Source organism: Salvelinus alpinus, chromosome 17 (assembly GCF_045679555.1).
Source record: "Salvelinus alpinus chromosome 17, SLU_Salpinus.1, whole genome shotgun sequence".
NCBI lineage: Eukaryota > Metazoa > Chordata > Actinopteri > Salmoniformes > Salmonidae > Salvelinus > Salvelinus alpinus.
The window spans coordinates 11,947,048-11,962,824 of record NC_092102.1 but is presented as its reverse complement, the minus strand read 5'-3'; the positions used below and the strand labels follow the sequence as shown (position 1 = coordinate 11,962,824).

General features: G+C 41.6%; 1 protein-coding gene across 5 annotated transcripts in view; it reads right to left on the bottom strand.

Annotated features, from left to right (window-relative positions):
* Positions 1-768: 768 nt before the first annotated feature.
* The window catches only part of LOC139542125 (plexin-B1-like), a 57,480-nt gene continuing 42,471 nt past the window's right edge, over positions 769-15,777 (bottom strand). For all 5 annotated transcript variants that reach the window (XM_071347191.1, XM_071347189.1, XM_071347188.1 and 2 more), the window contains 8 exons: positions 15,586-15,670; positions 15,221-15,393; positions 14,935-15,095; positions 7,425-7,572; positions 7,158-7,222; positions 3,032-3,107; positions 2,821-2,895; positions 769-2,710 (listed from right to left, as the gene is read on the bottom strand). In XM_071347191.1, coding sequence (XP_071203292.1) covers positions 2,606-2,710; positions 2,821-2,895; positions 3,032-3,107; positions 7,158-7,222; positions 7,425-7,572; positions 14,935-15,095; positions 15,221-15,393; positions 15,586-15,670 — 888 coding nt within the window. In that variant the 3' untranslated portion in view covers positions 769-2,605. The remainder of the gene's footprint in view (positions 2,711-2,820; positions 2,896-3,031; positions 3,108-7,157; positions 7,223-7,424; positions 7,573-14,934; positions 15,096-15,220; positions 15,394-15,585; positions 15,671-15,777) is intronic.

The following is a 15,777-nucleotide window of genomic DNA, read 5'->3' as shown; positions in this document are numbered from 1 at the left end:
GTATTTGTCTCTAGAGAAACCTAGATTCAAATAAAAAGTCATTTTTTAAATCAAATTACTATAGACAAAATTAAGTGTTTTTGGCTAGGGTCAAAACGATCCCAAAAGGAATTGAATTTCTGAATAGTCCATGGGTTGTTCCACAAAATTAGTACCTTTTGCGTCCTTTTGACATTTTAAGTCGAATTTTTGCGCCAAAAATGAATTTTAAAAGCCTGTTATATTCAATGAAGTGCCCTTTTAATATAGATCACATGCACAATTCAATAAAGCATATTTTTTATATAAAGACTTGCTAATGTGCCAAAATTCAGCATTTTGACATGTCCCTCTGTGCATCATCTGTGACTTCTATAAAAGTTCTCACATGATTGTGTAGCCCTGGTTATTTTGTTGCTTTGACAAAGTAATTTCTGAAAAGTATTTATTTAAATTATTTATTTAGTGATTAATTTTAAGGTAAAAAAAAAGAACAGTCCCTCATTTTAAGGTGAACGCTGTTATGTGAACTCAATGTTTCAAAAGAAACATTGAACATCTGATAATGAAATTAGTGTAAAAACAGGTGAGATGGTTCTACTCTTTTTGGCCATTTTCTGGTGGGAAACGGAATGGGTCGAGCATAACATGTGAACCCTGTTACCCATAGATAAACAGGCTAGAAATGTTTAAATATTTTTTTTTAAATGTTGAAGCTTGCACTCAAATTGCCCCTCCCTGTTGCACACAACAAGCTTCCATTCCCCCTGTCACAAGGAGATTTATGGCTGATTTCAGGTTAAAATCGTCAACCAGGTCACTTTATTTGGCACTTACTATAGTAATTTTTGATTTAGTTGAACATGTGCTTTTTATGACAGAATGTTAAAATGAGGTGAAAACAACAAAAAATCCAACCAAATTACACATCCAAAAAGGCATCGAATTGGTGGAATGACCCCCATATTGATACAGAAACACTAAAACCATGGATTTAGATTTGTTAAGAACAAGTCATTAGAAATTTGAAGATTTTAATAAACCACCTTTGGGCTATGATAAATATACCTATGGGGTCAAAATGACTCCAGTCAGTAGCTTGAGGGTTAAAATGTTGTATTAGTGAAAAGCAAACAATAGGGCTACCGTTTAATTTCAGTCATAAAAAAGGTCAGTGATGAGGCCTTGGGCTAAAGGATTCATTGTTGAGACTAAAAACATGTCATGCTGCAAGTTTTATGAGATAAACAATATATATTGCCAATCTCAAACTCCTTTCGCTCAACCTTTACAACTATACTAATCTCGGATACCCAGAACTAAAATCTTACGTAATTGCGTCAGATACTCTTTCAAGTTCTGGGGGGGATATGTATGAGAAAAGATACTAGAATGAGGAGCGGAAGCAGAACGTTAGCTTCCCTTTCTCTGCAAGTTTCTTTTAAGTCAGAGGGACAAATGTCATCTCCCCACCCTTCTGAAATTCAAAAGACACACACCCTGCTAAATTGTGATTTGTTCAAATAATCCGTGTCGGAAAAACCTGCAAACAGGTGTTGCTTGTTAGTCATTGCATCCCACAGTGTTGACAGAAAATGTCATATTGGTCACATAACCAGCCATTTTCTAAAACAAACTGTTCGATCACATTCAGTTCTGTGAATTGTTGTGTTTGGTTACTAGCTCCGGCTGCTCACAAAATACACCTTTTTGAGAGCACCTTCTAGTCTGCCATTGAAAGATAATGTGTAGTGAAGTCTCGCACACTGCTAAGAGAAGGAACATTCTGCAGATTGAACATTAACTAGCTGAGATTTCTCTGCTAGTTATAGGGTACCATAGAATTACCATCAGAAATGCACTAAAATTACTTGTACATCATACACGATTTTGGAAGGGAACATTCAAATCATAGAGAATGTCAAAGCTGGGTGACCATAAAAGTCAGCACATGGAGTACCTAACATTTTCACTATGTATTGAAAGCAGTCTGTTCTTTAGTGTCCAACTACATGAAGCAGAAAAACTTTGTGGATCGACAAAAACATTGATGGGGAGTGAAAAGGATGAGTGAAGACAATACTACCGCACACATTGTCTGCAAAGGATAGTTATACCAGAAAAGTAAGACTTTGAAAATGTGATTCAGGGAAACAGAAGGCATTAGCAAGTCAATGACAATAGCATCAATGCAATAAGTGCTATTCAATGAACTTTATCCATCCATTTCATCCCAGTAAGACATTGTTTGTGTTGCAGAAACTCTGCAGCAGTCCAGAGAGTTCAACAGGGCTTTGCTCATTTACTCAGGATAATGTCTATGTATGTACACACTGAGTAGCAGTGGGTAAATGTAGTCAGGTCGCTATGGAAATCTCCTGTGCAGCTTGTCAGGAGAATCTACGCACAGTAACTCTACACAGATATGGCAAAAAGAGAAGGGCACCACTGAGTGCCCCTCAACCTTCTTTACTTCCTTCAGTCTGCCAAAAAGAGAGGGAAATCACACCCTGTATGCACAAGGTCTTTTTCCTTTTCACACATTCTTTTCCTTTCGGACTACTCCTCTCAGCAGGTGTCTTTTCCTCAGGGTCTCGGCCTGTCCCGTCTCAGGGCCACTCTGTTATCATAGGTCAGTGACTTTATTTTCCACGGCAGCCGCAATCTGCTGGAGCCTGTAGCCCAGCTGCATCTTCTGAGCTGTAGGGTCCTCCTCTAGAGCAGTGATGATCTGGGAGGAGACAATACCAATAACAGGTTAAGTTCATCAACTAGCTTAACATCAAATAGAAATTACAAGTATGGGCCTCAAAAACCAATGGATAGAAATGTTGGACTCACCTGATCATAGTACTTGTTGATGTACTTGTACAGCTCATGCAGGGCTACAAGGTAGTTCACCTCACCAGCATAATTCTGTAAAAAAAGGTGGAAATACTAAAACTTTGGTTCATAACTTCTAAGTGCTTAACCAAAGATTAAACGGAAAAGGCCTACAGCAGAAAATGTCAAAACATGCACCACAGTGTTTAATTTTTTTTATGTAACACACTCGAGACAGTTCTGCAAGAGCAGAATTCATTTCCTGGTCACTGGCAGAAATGGTCTGCCTGATGTCAGCATAGTATCTGAAAAGAGAGAAAGAAAGAGAGATGGAATGGAAATCTGAGATTTGTGCACCCGTCATAAAATACATATGCTATACACTCATACACCACTCATCCATAAAGCGAAGCCGGTTCAGAAGTGAAACCCAGGTATATGCATCAGCTAAGATTGGCAAGTTGATGTTTATTGGGATTAATCTTGTCCTGGAGGCAGATCTGAGTGATTTCCGCTAGATGGAGCCAGCTATATTGTAATAATTCATGAAAACAAAAAATGTGCTTAATTTAAAGGTTAGGCATTAGGGTTAGCAGTGGGGTTAGGTTTAAAATCAGATTTTATGACTTTGTGGCTGTGTCAGCTAATGACCACTGCAGAGTTGCCTCCAGAACAAGATTCATGACGAAAAATGCTAACCTATCTGAGATTGGTGCAGATCAGATGCTAACACTTAATATGGCGGTCTATTTAAACTGACCAGGTTCCGCTCACACATCCTCTGCCACTTTATGCTACTGCTAGTATGTGTTTGCTTGTTCTTGCTAACCACCACCACCCCAGCCTCCACCTGTTTGGTTCCATTTTCCTTCCTGCAGGGGGAGATGTATAGAATACTGTGTTCACTGCCTGTAGTTATTTTATTATACAGTAAGTCCATAAATATTTTGACACTGACCAAGTTATCATTTTGGCTCTGTACGCCACCACAATGGACTTGAAGGGAAACAACGAGCTGAAAGCGCAGACTTTCAGCTTTAATATGAGGGTATTTATTTCCAAAATCGGGTGAACAGTGTAGGAATTACACTACTTTTTATGTGGTCCCCCCAATTTTAGGGTCTCAAAACTAATTGGACAAACTAACAATCATAAATTAAATTGTGAGTTTTAATACTTGGTTGTAAATCTTTCAGTCAATGACTGCCTGAAGTTTGGAACCCATAGACATCACCAGATGCTGGGTTTCTTCCCTGGTGATGCTCTGCCAGGCCTTTACTGCAGCGGTCTTCAGTTCCTGCTTGTTCTTGGGGCGTTTTGCCTTCAGCAAGTGAAATGCATGTTCAATTGGATTCTGGTCACGTGATTTACTTGGCCATTGCAGAACATTCCACTTCTTGGACTATATAAAAGTATTGGGTTGCTTTCGCAGTATGGTTCGGGTCGTTGTCCATCTGCACTGTGATGCGCCGTCCAATGAGTTTTGAAGCATTTGGCTGAATCTGAGCAGATAATATAGCCCCAAACACTTAATTAATCCTGCTGCTTTTGTCAGCAGTCACATCATCAATAAATACAAGGGAAGCAGTTCCATTGGCAGCCATGCATTCCCACGCCATAACACTACCTCCACCATGCTTCACAGATGAGGTGGTACGTTTCGGATCATGAGCATTTCCTTCGTTTCTCCATACTCTTCTCTTCATTCTGGTACAAGTTGATCTTTGTCTCATCTGTCCATAGGATGTTGTTCCAGAACTGTACAGGCTTTTTTAGATGTTGTTTGGCAAACTCTAATCTGGTCTTCCTGTTTTTGAGGCTTACCAATGGTTTACATCTTGTGGTAAACCGTCTGTATTTACTCTGGTGAAGTCTTCTCTTGAATGTTGACTTTGACACAGATACGCTTACCTCCTGGAGGGTGTTCTTGATCTGGCCAACTGTTGTGAATGGGTTTTTCTTCACCAGGGAAAGAATTCTTCTGTCATCCACCACAGTTGTTTTCAGTGGTCTTCCGGGCCTTTTGGTGTTTCTGAGCTCACCAGTGGGTTCTTTCTTGTTAAGAATGTACCAAATGGTTGATTTGGCCACACCTAATGTTTTTGCTCTCTGATGGGTTTGTTTTGATTCTTCAGCTTAATGATGGCTTGCTTCACTGGCAGTGACAGCTCTTTGGACTTCATATTGAGGGTTAACAGCAACAGATTCCAAATGTAAATGCCACACTTGAAAATCAACTCTAGAACTTTTATCTGCTTACTTGTAAATTAACTAATGAGGGAATAACAGAAGACATGGAATAGCCGATCAGCCAATTGTCCAATTACTTTTGGTCCCTTAAAAACGGGGGGACCATATATAAAAAGTTCTGTAATTCCTACACCGTTCACCCAATTTGGATGTAAATACCCTCAAATTACAGCTCAAAGTCTGCACTTTCAGCTCATATATATCAAATATTTATGGACCTGACTGTATATTGAAGCTTTGCTCTGGAATAGAGCTACCCTGAAGGAGCAGAGCCAATTCCCAATACCTAATGTATTGTTAATCTTTTCTAATAAATGGTTAAACGAATCCATTACATGCTAATGACTAGTCGTGGCCAAAAGTTTTGAGAATGACACAAATATACATTTTCACAAAGTCTGCTGCCTCAGTTTGTGTGATGGCAATTTGCATATACTCCAGAATGTTATGAAAAGTGATCAGATGAATTGCAAAGTCCCTCTTTGCCCTGCAAATGAACTGAATCCCCCCCAAAACATTTCCACTGCATTTCAGCCCTGCCACAAAAGGACCAGATGATATCATGTCAGTGATTCTCTCATTAACACAGGTGTGAGTGTTGACGAGGACAAGGCTGGAAATCACTCTGTCATGCTGATTGAGTTTGAATAACAGACTGGAAGCTTCAAAAGGAGGGTAGTGCTTGGAATCATTGTTCTTCCTCTGTCAACCATGGTTACCTGCAAGGAAACACGTGCCATCATCATTGCTTTGCATAAAAAGGGCTTCCCAGGCAAGGATATTGCTGCCAGTAAGATTGCACCTAAATCAACCATTTATCGGATCATCAAGAACTTCAAGGATAGCTGTTCAATTGTTGTGAAGGAGGCTTCAGGGCGCCCAAGAAAGTCCAGCAAGCGCCAGGACCGTCTCCTAAAGTCGATTCAGCTGCAGGATCGGGGCACCACCAGTACAGAGCTTGCTCAGGAATGGCAGCAGGCAGGTGTGAGTGCATCTGCACGCACAGTGAGGCAAAGACTTTTGGAGGATGGCCTGGTGTCAAGAAGGGCAGCAAAGAAGCCACTTCTCTCCAGGAAAAACATCAGGGACAGACTGATATTCTGCAAAAGCTACAGAGATTGGACTGCTGAGGACTGGGGTAAAGTCATTTTCTCTGATGAATCCCCTTTCCGATTGTTTGGGGAATCTGGAAAAAAGCTTGTCCGGAGAAGACAAGGTGAGCTCTACCATCAGAGTCCTGTGTCATGCCAACAGTAAAGCATCCTGAGACCATTCATGTGTGGGGTTGCTTCTCAGCCAAGGGAGTAGCTCACTCACAAGTTTTCCTAAGAACACAGCCATGAATAAAGAATGGTACCAACATATCCTCCGAGAGCAACTTCTTCCAACCATCCAGGAACAGTTTGGTGACGAACAATGCCTTTTCCAGCATGATGGAGCACCTTGCCATAAGGCAAAAGTGATAACTAAGTGGCTCGGGGAACAAAACATTGATATTTTGGGTCCATGGCCAGGAAACTCCCCAGACCTTAATCCCATTGAGAACTTGTGCTCAATCCTCAAAAGGCGGGTAGACAAACAAAAACCCACAAATTCTGACAAACTGCAAGCATTGATTATGCAAGAATGGGCTGCCATCAGTCGGGATGTGGCCCAGAAGAAGTTAATTGACAGCATGCCAGGGCGGATTGCAGAGGCCTTGAAAAAGAAGGGTCAACACTGCAAATATTGACTCTTTGCATCAACTTCATGTAATTGTCAATAAAAGCCTTTGACACTTATGAAATGCTTGTAATTATACTTCAGTATTCGATAGTAACGTCTGACAAAAATATCTAAAAACTCTGAAGCAGCAAACTTTGTGGAAATTAATATTTGTGTCATTCTCAAAACCTTTGGCCAAGACTGTTCAGTAGAATTCGTATGACTGAGTTTCCTCAACCATAGTGTATAGCTACAGCAATGGTGTGTGCAGCGTGCTGCCAGACAGACTCTCCATAGAAGAAGCCCTGCAGGCTCAGTGTGGCCGCTGCATGGCACTGATACAGTGGCGGTGCCCTCTCTGCTCTGCCAATCAGGAGGGCAAGAGCCTGGTGTATTCTCACCTCTCTACCATCTGCTTGTACCGTGGGATATCTCTGGCATAGAGCAACTTGTTGATAGGAGAGTCCTAGAGGGGGGAAAACATTTACATGTTATACTCAAAACACAGTATGGTTACACAAATGTTGAGAACTTGCATGCTCTCATTCTCCATCTAGTATTCTTTCTTTCAAAACCCCTGGCATCTCTACTCTCCCTTAATTTCTGCTAGACCTTCCGTACCCCCTTAGCATCATCTGTAATGTCTCCTCTCCCTGTGTTTGGCTCACCCTGCCCAGCTTGTGCTCTGCGATGGTACATGAGTCCATGAAGGTCTGGGCTATGACAGACAGCACAGCATCCACATGGTCTGATGCCTGAACATCAAAGATGAACTGGGGGTTCTTCAAGATGTTGATCCAGAACCTCAGGGGTAAACTGGTGGGAAAACAAATCAACAAACAAGTCGCACCATATAAAATGCAGAAATAACTTAAGTCTATTCAATGACAAAGCCCTGGGCCCAGATTCCCAAAACACTACACAAAAAATGTAAAACATTTTTAAAAAATAAACACGGCTACATTGGATTTATTTATTTTTAATTTCTTAAATTTTTCGTTGTTGTACTTTTTACCCCTTTTTCTCCCGAATTTCGTGATATCCAAATTGGTAGTTGCAGTCTTGTCCCATCGCTGCAACTCCAGTACGAATTCGGGAGAGGCGAAGGTCGAGAGCCATGCGTCCTCCGAAACATGACCCTGCAAAGCTGCACTGCTTCTTGACACTGCTAGCTTAACCCGGAAGCCAACCGCACCAATGTGTCGGAGGGAACAACGTACAACTGGCAACCGAAGTCAGCATGCATGCACCCGGCCCGCCAATAGGAGTCGCTAGGGCGCGATGGGAAAGGACATCCCGGCTGGCCAAACCCTCCCCTAACCCAGATGATGCTGGGCCAATTCGGTCTGTAGTGACGCCTCTAGCACTGCAATGCCATGCCTCAGACCGCTGCGCCAACTCGGGAGGCCCCAATGTAGCCATTTTTATTTCAATATCAAATCATTTCTGGGTAACTATTAAGTACCTTACTGTGATTTTTCTTGCAAGAACTTTGCTAGGACTGTCTGGGAATGGTCTGAGTGGAGAGGGGGAAAACTGATTAATAGCTGTTATTGGCAGAGAGGTTTGGAACTCTTTCTTATTGGTCTATTAGCTAATTTACCGTATACTAAAAGGGCATTATCATAATTTGCACAATTTTACAGTATTATTCCAACCTCAGTGTTGACTGCACTGGGCCTTTGAGAAAAAATAAGTTCACAAGATAGTTCGTAAGTACAATTCCTCAACAATTGACCCTTCGCTAAGCTCCGTTGGTTACTGTTTCAACCTCAGACAACATTTTCCCGGGAAGCCCAATTCCCCATTCAACCACTGGCGAAATCTGCACACAAATGATCTCAAACTGCATTTCTAATACACAATGAAATTAAACACAGACTACCCCATGCTAATCAGGAAACTGTTTAGTATGTTGTGGTAGACTCATTACAATTGCTTCACGGGGTCTGGCAAAAGTATGTTTGTAGTGTAGTTAGCCACTGACTGTCTCTGAATTCACTGTCAGCATGCAGTCAACGCTATAACCACGTTTGGAGTTAACTACAGTGGTTGCTCAATTAAAAGTTTTGAGCTTATGCCGCGACAATTTGTGGTAGATGGTGACAGATGGTGGTAAATTGCGTCATTCTGTCATTGCACCACACTATCACAAGGGGAGTTTATCTATGAAATGTACTAGTTTATTTAGGCAATTTAATCCATTTAGGCTTAGCCTATTTAGCGCACTTTCAACACGCACTTTCAACTCCCTCCAAAGATTTTCTATGGGGTTGAGATCTGGAGACTGGCTAGGCCACTCCAGGACCTTGAAATGCTTCTTACGAAGCCACTCCTTCGTTGCCCGGGCGGTGTGTTTGGGATCATTGTCATGCTGAAAGACCCAGCCATGTTTCATCTTCAATGCCCTTGCTGATGGAAAATCTCACGATACATGGCCCCATTCATTCTTTCCTTTACACGGATCAGTCGTCCTGGTCCCTTTGCAGAAAAACTGCCCCAAAGCATGATGTTTCCACCCCCATCCTTCACAGTAGGTATGGTGTTCTTTGGATGCAACTCAGCATTCTTTGTCCTCCAAACACGACGAGTTGAGTTTTTACAAAAAAGTTATATTTTGGTTTCATCTGACCATATGACATTCTCTCAATCTTCTTCTGGATCATCCAAATGCTCTCTAGCAAACTTCAGACGGGCCTGGACATGTACTGGCTTAAGCAGGGGGACACGTCTGGCACTGCAGGATTTGAGTCCCTGGCGGCGTAGTGTGTTACTGATGGTAGGCTTTGTTACTTTGGTCCCAGCTCTCTGCAGGTCATTCACTAAGTCCCCCCGTGTGGTTCTGGGATTTTTGCTCACCGTTCTTGTGATCATTTTGACCCCACGGGGTGAGATCTTGCGTGGAGCCCCAGATAGAGGGAGAGTATCAGTGGTCTTGTATGTCTTCCATTTCCCAATAATTGCTCCCACAGTTGATTTCTTCAAACCAAGCTGCTTACCTATTGCAGATTCAGTCTTCCCAGCCTGCTGCAGGTCTATAATTTTGTTTCTGGTGTCCTTTGACAGCTCTTTGGTCTTGGCCATAGTGGAGTTTGGAGTGTGACTGTTTGAGGTTGTGGACAGGTGTCTTTTATACTGATAACAAGTTTAAACAGGTGCCATTAATACAGGTAACGAGTGGAGGACAGAGGAGCCTCTTAAAGAAGAAGTTACAGGTCTGTGAGAGCCAGAAATCTTGCTTGTTTGTAGGTGACCAAATACTTATTTTCCACCATAATTTGCAAATAAATTCATAAAAAATCCTACAATGTGATTTTCTGGATTTTTTCCCCCTCATTTTGTCTGTCATAGTTGAAGTGTACCTATGATGAACATTACAGGTCTCTCTCATCTTTTTAAGTGGGAGAACTTGCACAATTGGTGGCTGACTAAATACTTTTTTGCCCCACTGTATATTAGGCTATCAATGAGTATAGCTAAGCCATCCGTCATAATGCCAGTAAATTGAAGTTGAACATCGCCAAATACATCAGTTTAATTAGGCCTAAATGTGCAACAAAAAGTATTGCCTATAGCTTATTTAATTAAACCCTGGCTGGCTGTTGATGTCCTAGGTCAGGGCTCTCCAACCCTGTTCCCGGAGAGCTACTTTGCTGTAGGTTTTCACTCCAACCCAGTTGTAACTAACCTGATTCAGTTTATCATCAACCAGATAATTATTGAATTGGATGCGCTAGATTAGGGTTGGAGTGTAAACCTACAGGATGGTAGCTCTCCACAAACAGGGTTGGAGAGCCCTGTCCTAGGCAATCGATCACAAAGCAGCATCACCGCTAAACTTTTTGGAAATGCCAAGTTCACTTTCTCATCCATAAACAGTCAAGTGCAAATACTGTTTAAAAGCAGCTCAAATCAACAGGATATGGGGTATTGTTATTAGGAAGGACGTCTACCATATTCAAACAAATTGAGCAATGACCAGACTTAAAAGAACATATATTTCATGTCTCTGTAGGCTATGGGCTCTCCAACCGTGTTCCAGGGGTCTTGGGCCTATAGGTTACGTTTTTTTATTCTAAAATTGATTTAAAAAATTAACATTTCTCATTCTCCACATAACACCCCATATTGACAGAGCGAAAACAGGTTTTTAGACATTTTTGCACATTTATTAAAAACAGAACAAAGAATTCAGAACTTTTGCTATGAGACTCGAAATTGAACTCAGGTGTATCCTGTTTCCATTGATCATCCTTGAGATGTGTCTACAACTTGATATGAGTCCACCTGTGCTGAATCCAATAGATTTGACATGATTTGGAAAAGCACACACCTGTCTATATAAGGTTCCACAGTTGACAGTGCATGTCAGAGCAAAGAACCAAGCCATGATGTCGAAGGAATTGTCTGTAGAGCCCCGAGACAGGATTGTGTCGAGGCGCAGATCTGGGGAAGGGTACCAAAAAATGTCTGCAGCATTGAGGTTCCCCAAGAACACAGTGGCCTCCATTCTTAAATGGAAGAAGTTTGGAACCGCCAAGACTCCTAGAGCTGAACTGAGCAATCAGGGGAGAAGGGCCTTGGTCAGGGAGGTGACCAAGAACCCAATCGTGACAGAGCTCTAGAGTTCCTCTGTGAAGTCCTCTGAAGATGGGATAACCTTCCAGAAGGACAACCATCTCTGCAGCGCTCCCCCAATCAGGCCTTCATGGTAGAATGGCCAGGTGGAAGCCACTCCTCAGTAAAAGGCACATGACAGCCCGCTTAGAGTTTGCCAAAAGGCACCTAAGGACTCTGACCATGAGAAACAACATTCTCTGGTCTGATGAAACCAAGATTGAACTCTTTGGCCTGAATGCCAAGCGACACGTCTGGAGGAAACCTGGCACCATCCTTACGGTGAAGCATGGTGGTGGCAACATCATGCTGTGGGGATGTTTTTCAGTGGCAGGGACTGGGAGACTGGTCCGGATCGAGGGAAAGATGAACGGAGCGAAGTACAGAGAGAATCTCAAAGAAAACCTGCTCCAGAACGCTCCGGACCTCAGACTGGGGCGAAGGTTCACCTTCCAACAGGACGACGACCCTAAGCACACAACCAAGACAACACAGGAGTGGCTTCGGGACAAGTCTCTGAATGTCCTTGAGTGGCCCAGCCAGAGCCCAGACTTGAACCGATCAATCACCTCTGGATAGACCTGAAAATAGCTGTCCAGCAATGCTCCCCATCCAACCTGACAGAGTTTGAGAGGCTCTGCAGAAAGGAATTGGAGAAACTCCCCAAATACAGGTGTGCCAAGCGTCATACTCAAGAAGACTCGAGGCTGCCAAAGGTGCTTCAACGTACTGAGTAAAGGGTCTGAATACTTAAACCTGATGAGGACCAGGGGGTGCTATTTTCACTTTTGGGGAAAATCGTATGATATTTAAACGGCCTCGTACTCAATTCTTGCTCGTACAATATGCATATTATTATTACTATTGGATAGAAAACAGTCTCTAGTTTCTAAAAACGTTTGAATTATTTCTCTAAGTGAAACAGAACTCTTTTTACAGACCATTTCCTAACCGGAAGTGAGATTTCCAAAAGCGAAGTCTCTCTTCAAGAGCTTGTCTATAAAAGGGCATGTCACTTATGACTGTAGAAACACGTCATACGCCTTCCCCTGGGTGTCATGCGGAAGTGAGAGAAGAAATGACTTGATTATCTTGTCCTGGGATTGAACACAACCTCTTGGAGTGACAGGAGCGCCATTTTTTTTTTTTCCTGGGCGCGAAGTTGGACCTGGGCTCGGCTCCTGGAAAGCCCTCGTTAAAGGTGAATATGTTCTCCAGCTTCGATTTTATTTGATACATGTCACAATATCATCCTAAAGTATGTTTTTTCAATATAGTTTCATTATATTATTGAAATTTATTCTGGACTTTAGAGGTGATGCGTCGCAAGAATTGGTTCAAGAATGAGAGGTTAGCACCGCACTGCCAGTGTGCTTGCTAATTCGAGAGGGAAATCGTTCGTTCTGGATCCAAATAAAGTCGGTTCTGAACAAAGGACCCCTTGGAGAACATTCTGATGGAAGATCAACAAAGATAAGGACCCAATTTGGGATGCTTTTTCATATATCTGTCGAACTGTGCTATCGCTACTGTTTGACTAGAATCAATGCTGCTGTGTGCTAGCTATTGTAGTAAGCTAATATAACGATATATTGTGTTTTCGCTGTAAAACACTTCAAAAATCGGAAATATTGGCTATATTCACAAGATATTTGTCTTTCATTAACTATCCACCATATATTGTTCTGAAATGTTTTATGATGTGTAATTAGTAGTTGACGTTGGTGTCTGTATTTTCTCTGGCTACTCCCGTGCGATTTCTGACTGTAGCTATGATGGTGGCTATGTTGGTAGCAGTAATGTAAAACTGATTTATAGCTAAAATATGCACATTTTTCGAACAAAACATAGATTTATTGTGTAACATGTTATAGGACTGTCATCTGAGGGAGTTGTTTCTAGGTTAGTTAGGTTGGTTCTAGGTTAGTTAGGTTGGCTTTGTGCATGCTAGCTGCATGCTACCGGTGCTGTGAAAAATGTCTGTCTGTCTTTTGTATTTGGTGGTGAGCTAACATAAATATAGGTGGTGTTTTCGCTGTAAAACATTTTAAAAATCGGGAATATTGGCTATATTCACAAGATCTTTGTCTTTAATTTGCTATACACCATGTATTTTTCAGAAATGTTTTATGATGAGTATTTCGGTATGTCACGTTGGTGTCTGTAATTATTCTGGCTGCTTTCGGTGCAATTTCTGATTGTAGCCCCAATGTAAACTATGATTTATACCTGAAATATGCACATTTTTCGAACAAAACATCGATTTATTGTATAACATGTTATAAGACTGTCATCTGATTAAGTTGTTTCTTGGTTTCTTTGGTTTGTTCTAGGTTAGTTTGGTTGATTTTGTGCATGCCTCCTGTGCTGTGAAAAATGTCTTCTATTTGTTGGTGAGCTAACATAAATATATATTGTGTTTTCCCTGTAAAACATTTAAAAAAATCGGACATGTTGGCTGGATTAACAAGATGTGTATCTTTCATTAGCTGTATTGGACTTGTTAATGTGTGAAAGTTAAATATTTCAAAAAAAAATTTTTTTGAATTTCCCGCTCTGCCTTTTCAGTGGAATGTGGGAGGAGTTCCGCTAGCAGAACGGGGGAGTGAGACAGGTTAAGTAAATGTGATTTATTTTTATGTTTAATACATTTGCACAAATTTCTAAAAACCTGCTTTTGCTTTGTCATTATGGGGTATTATGTGTAGATTGAGGGGAAAAAACATCAATTTAATCAATTTTAGAATACGGCTGTAATGTAACTACTCAGACTCGTTGCAAAAAAACGGAATCTTAGGATTCGAGGAAAATGGGAGCTGACGGGGAAGGAGTTGAGGAAGCAATTATTTTGGAGTCGACTCCCCACCACTACCCCTCCATTCTTCTTACAATACCATATCAGAAGGTTTAAGATGGTACACTACTAGATCATGTGTGATGTGGTTTTTCGCTATGAGCTAAAGGGGTTTAAGAGGGTACACTAGGCCTACGCTTTGCCACTGCAGAGCGAGAAGTAATTGTTGCATTATGTGAGTACCATAAATTACTACATTTTTGGTCACTTTACCATCATGATAATACGTTGTAAACAACTACCATGCTTTCATGGTTCACATGCTGCTAGCACAAAAACATGGCTTTTTTTCATTGTACTACCACAGTACATTTTTGTTCCATGGTAGTACAATGAAAAACAATACTTTGGTACCATGTTTTTTTGTTCACTACCATGGCAGGAAAATACCATGGTACTGGTGAAAATGCCATTTTCAATGATAGTACCATGGAATTTTTTTATTGTACTACCATGGTACATTTTGGTAAGGGCCAGACAGTCCTAGCAAAATTCTTGCTTGAGAAATAGTTTTGTTAAAAAGCTATTTTTGCCCATTTCAATGGAAATCGATTACAGTAAGGTACTTAATTGTTACCCAGAAATGATTTGATATTGGTATAAAAAAACGAGCCCAGGTCTGTATTGGTTACTGTAATTACAAAGGACAGGAAACACTTTGGTGTTCAAAAGCAAATGAGCCAGTAGTAGTAGTAGTACTGAGTTACCTGTTAGTCTTCCAGATGTGGATGGTCTCAGGGTCTGTAATGTTGTGCTGCAGAGCCTGCTCATCCAGCAGGTCAAAGAAGTACTTGACAGCCATGGGAACTGGCTGGTTAGTGCTCAGGATCACTGTGAACAAGTCATCCACAAACTTCTGCAGTGTGCCCTGGGAGAGAGAGTAGGAAGATATGGGAATAAATATATGCACAAGTGTAAATATTACACATACTGTGTGTGTGTGTGTGTGTCTGCTTGTTTGTTGCGTTGTGTTGTGCATGTGCGTTCTGGCACCTTCATGGAGAGTAGGCGTGTGAGGTAGATCTCGGGGATGGCCTTGGCCCTCTCTCTCTCCCTCTCTCTCAGACTGCCACGCCTGTGTTTGGGCAGGTCTGGCTCCTCATTGGCTTTCACCAGGTGCCAGAGCTTCACACCTCCCTCGTCCCCATCGTCCAACATGGGCGTCTCTGATAGAGGGACACACACGGTCAGACATCTCTGATATAGTCTAGGTACAGTGTATAAGTTATATCTTTATGTTTATGTTTCAAATGCAGCTCTTGTGCATTGTCCAAATTTGGTAGCAATATTGTATGGATGCTGAACAATATCCTATGACCATGCTGCACTTAAGTGCCATAGATTAGTTGAGACTCAACTCTCTCCAGGAAAGTAGTCATGGTTGTCATTGTGGATGTGTTTGGAGTTCCGGGGTACCAGTGCAACAGTGGCTCCATCCGGAACCTGCAGACCATTTGTAAAATCATTAAATCAAATGAACAAAGTCAACCAAAAACATACTTCACAGTCATGTAGTTAGTAATTCTAGTTAAAGGGGATAGGGATGGATG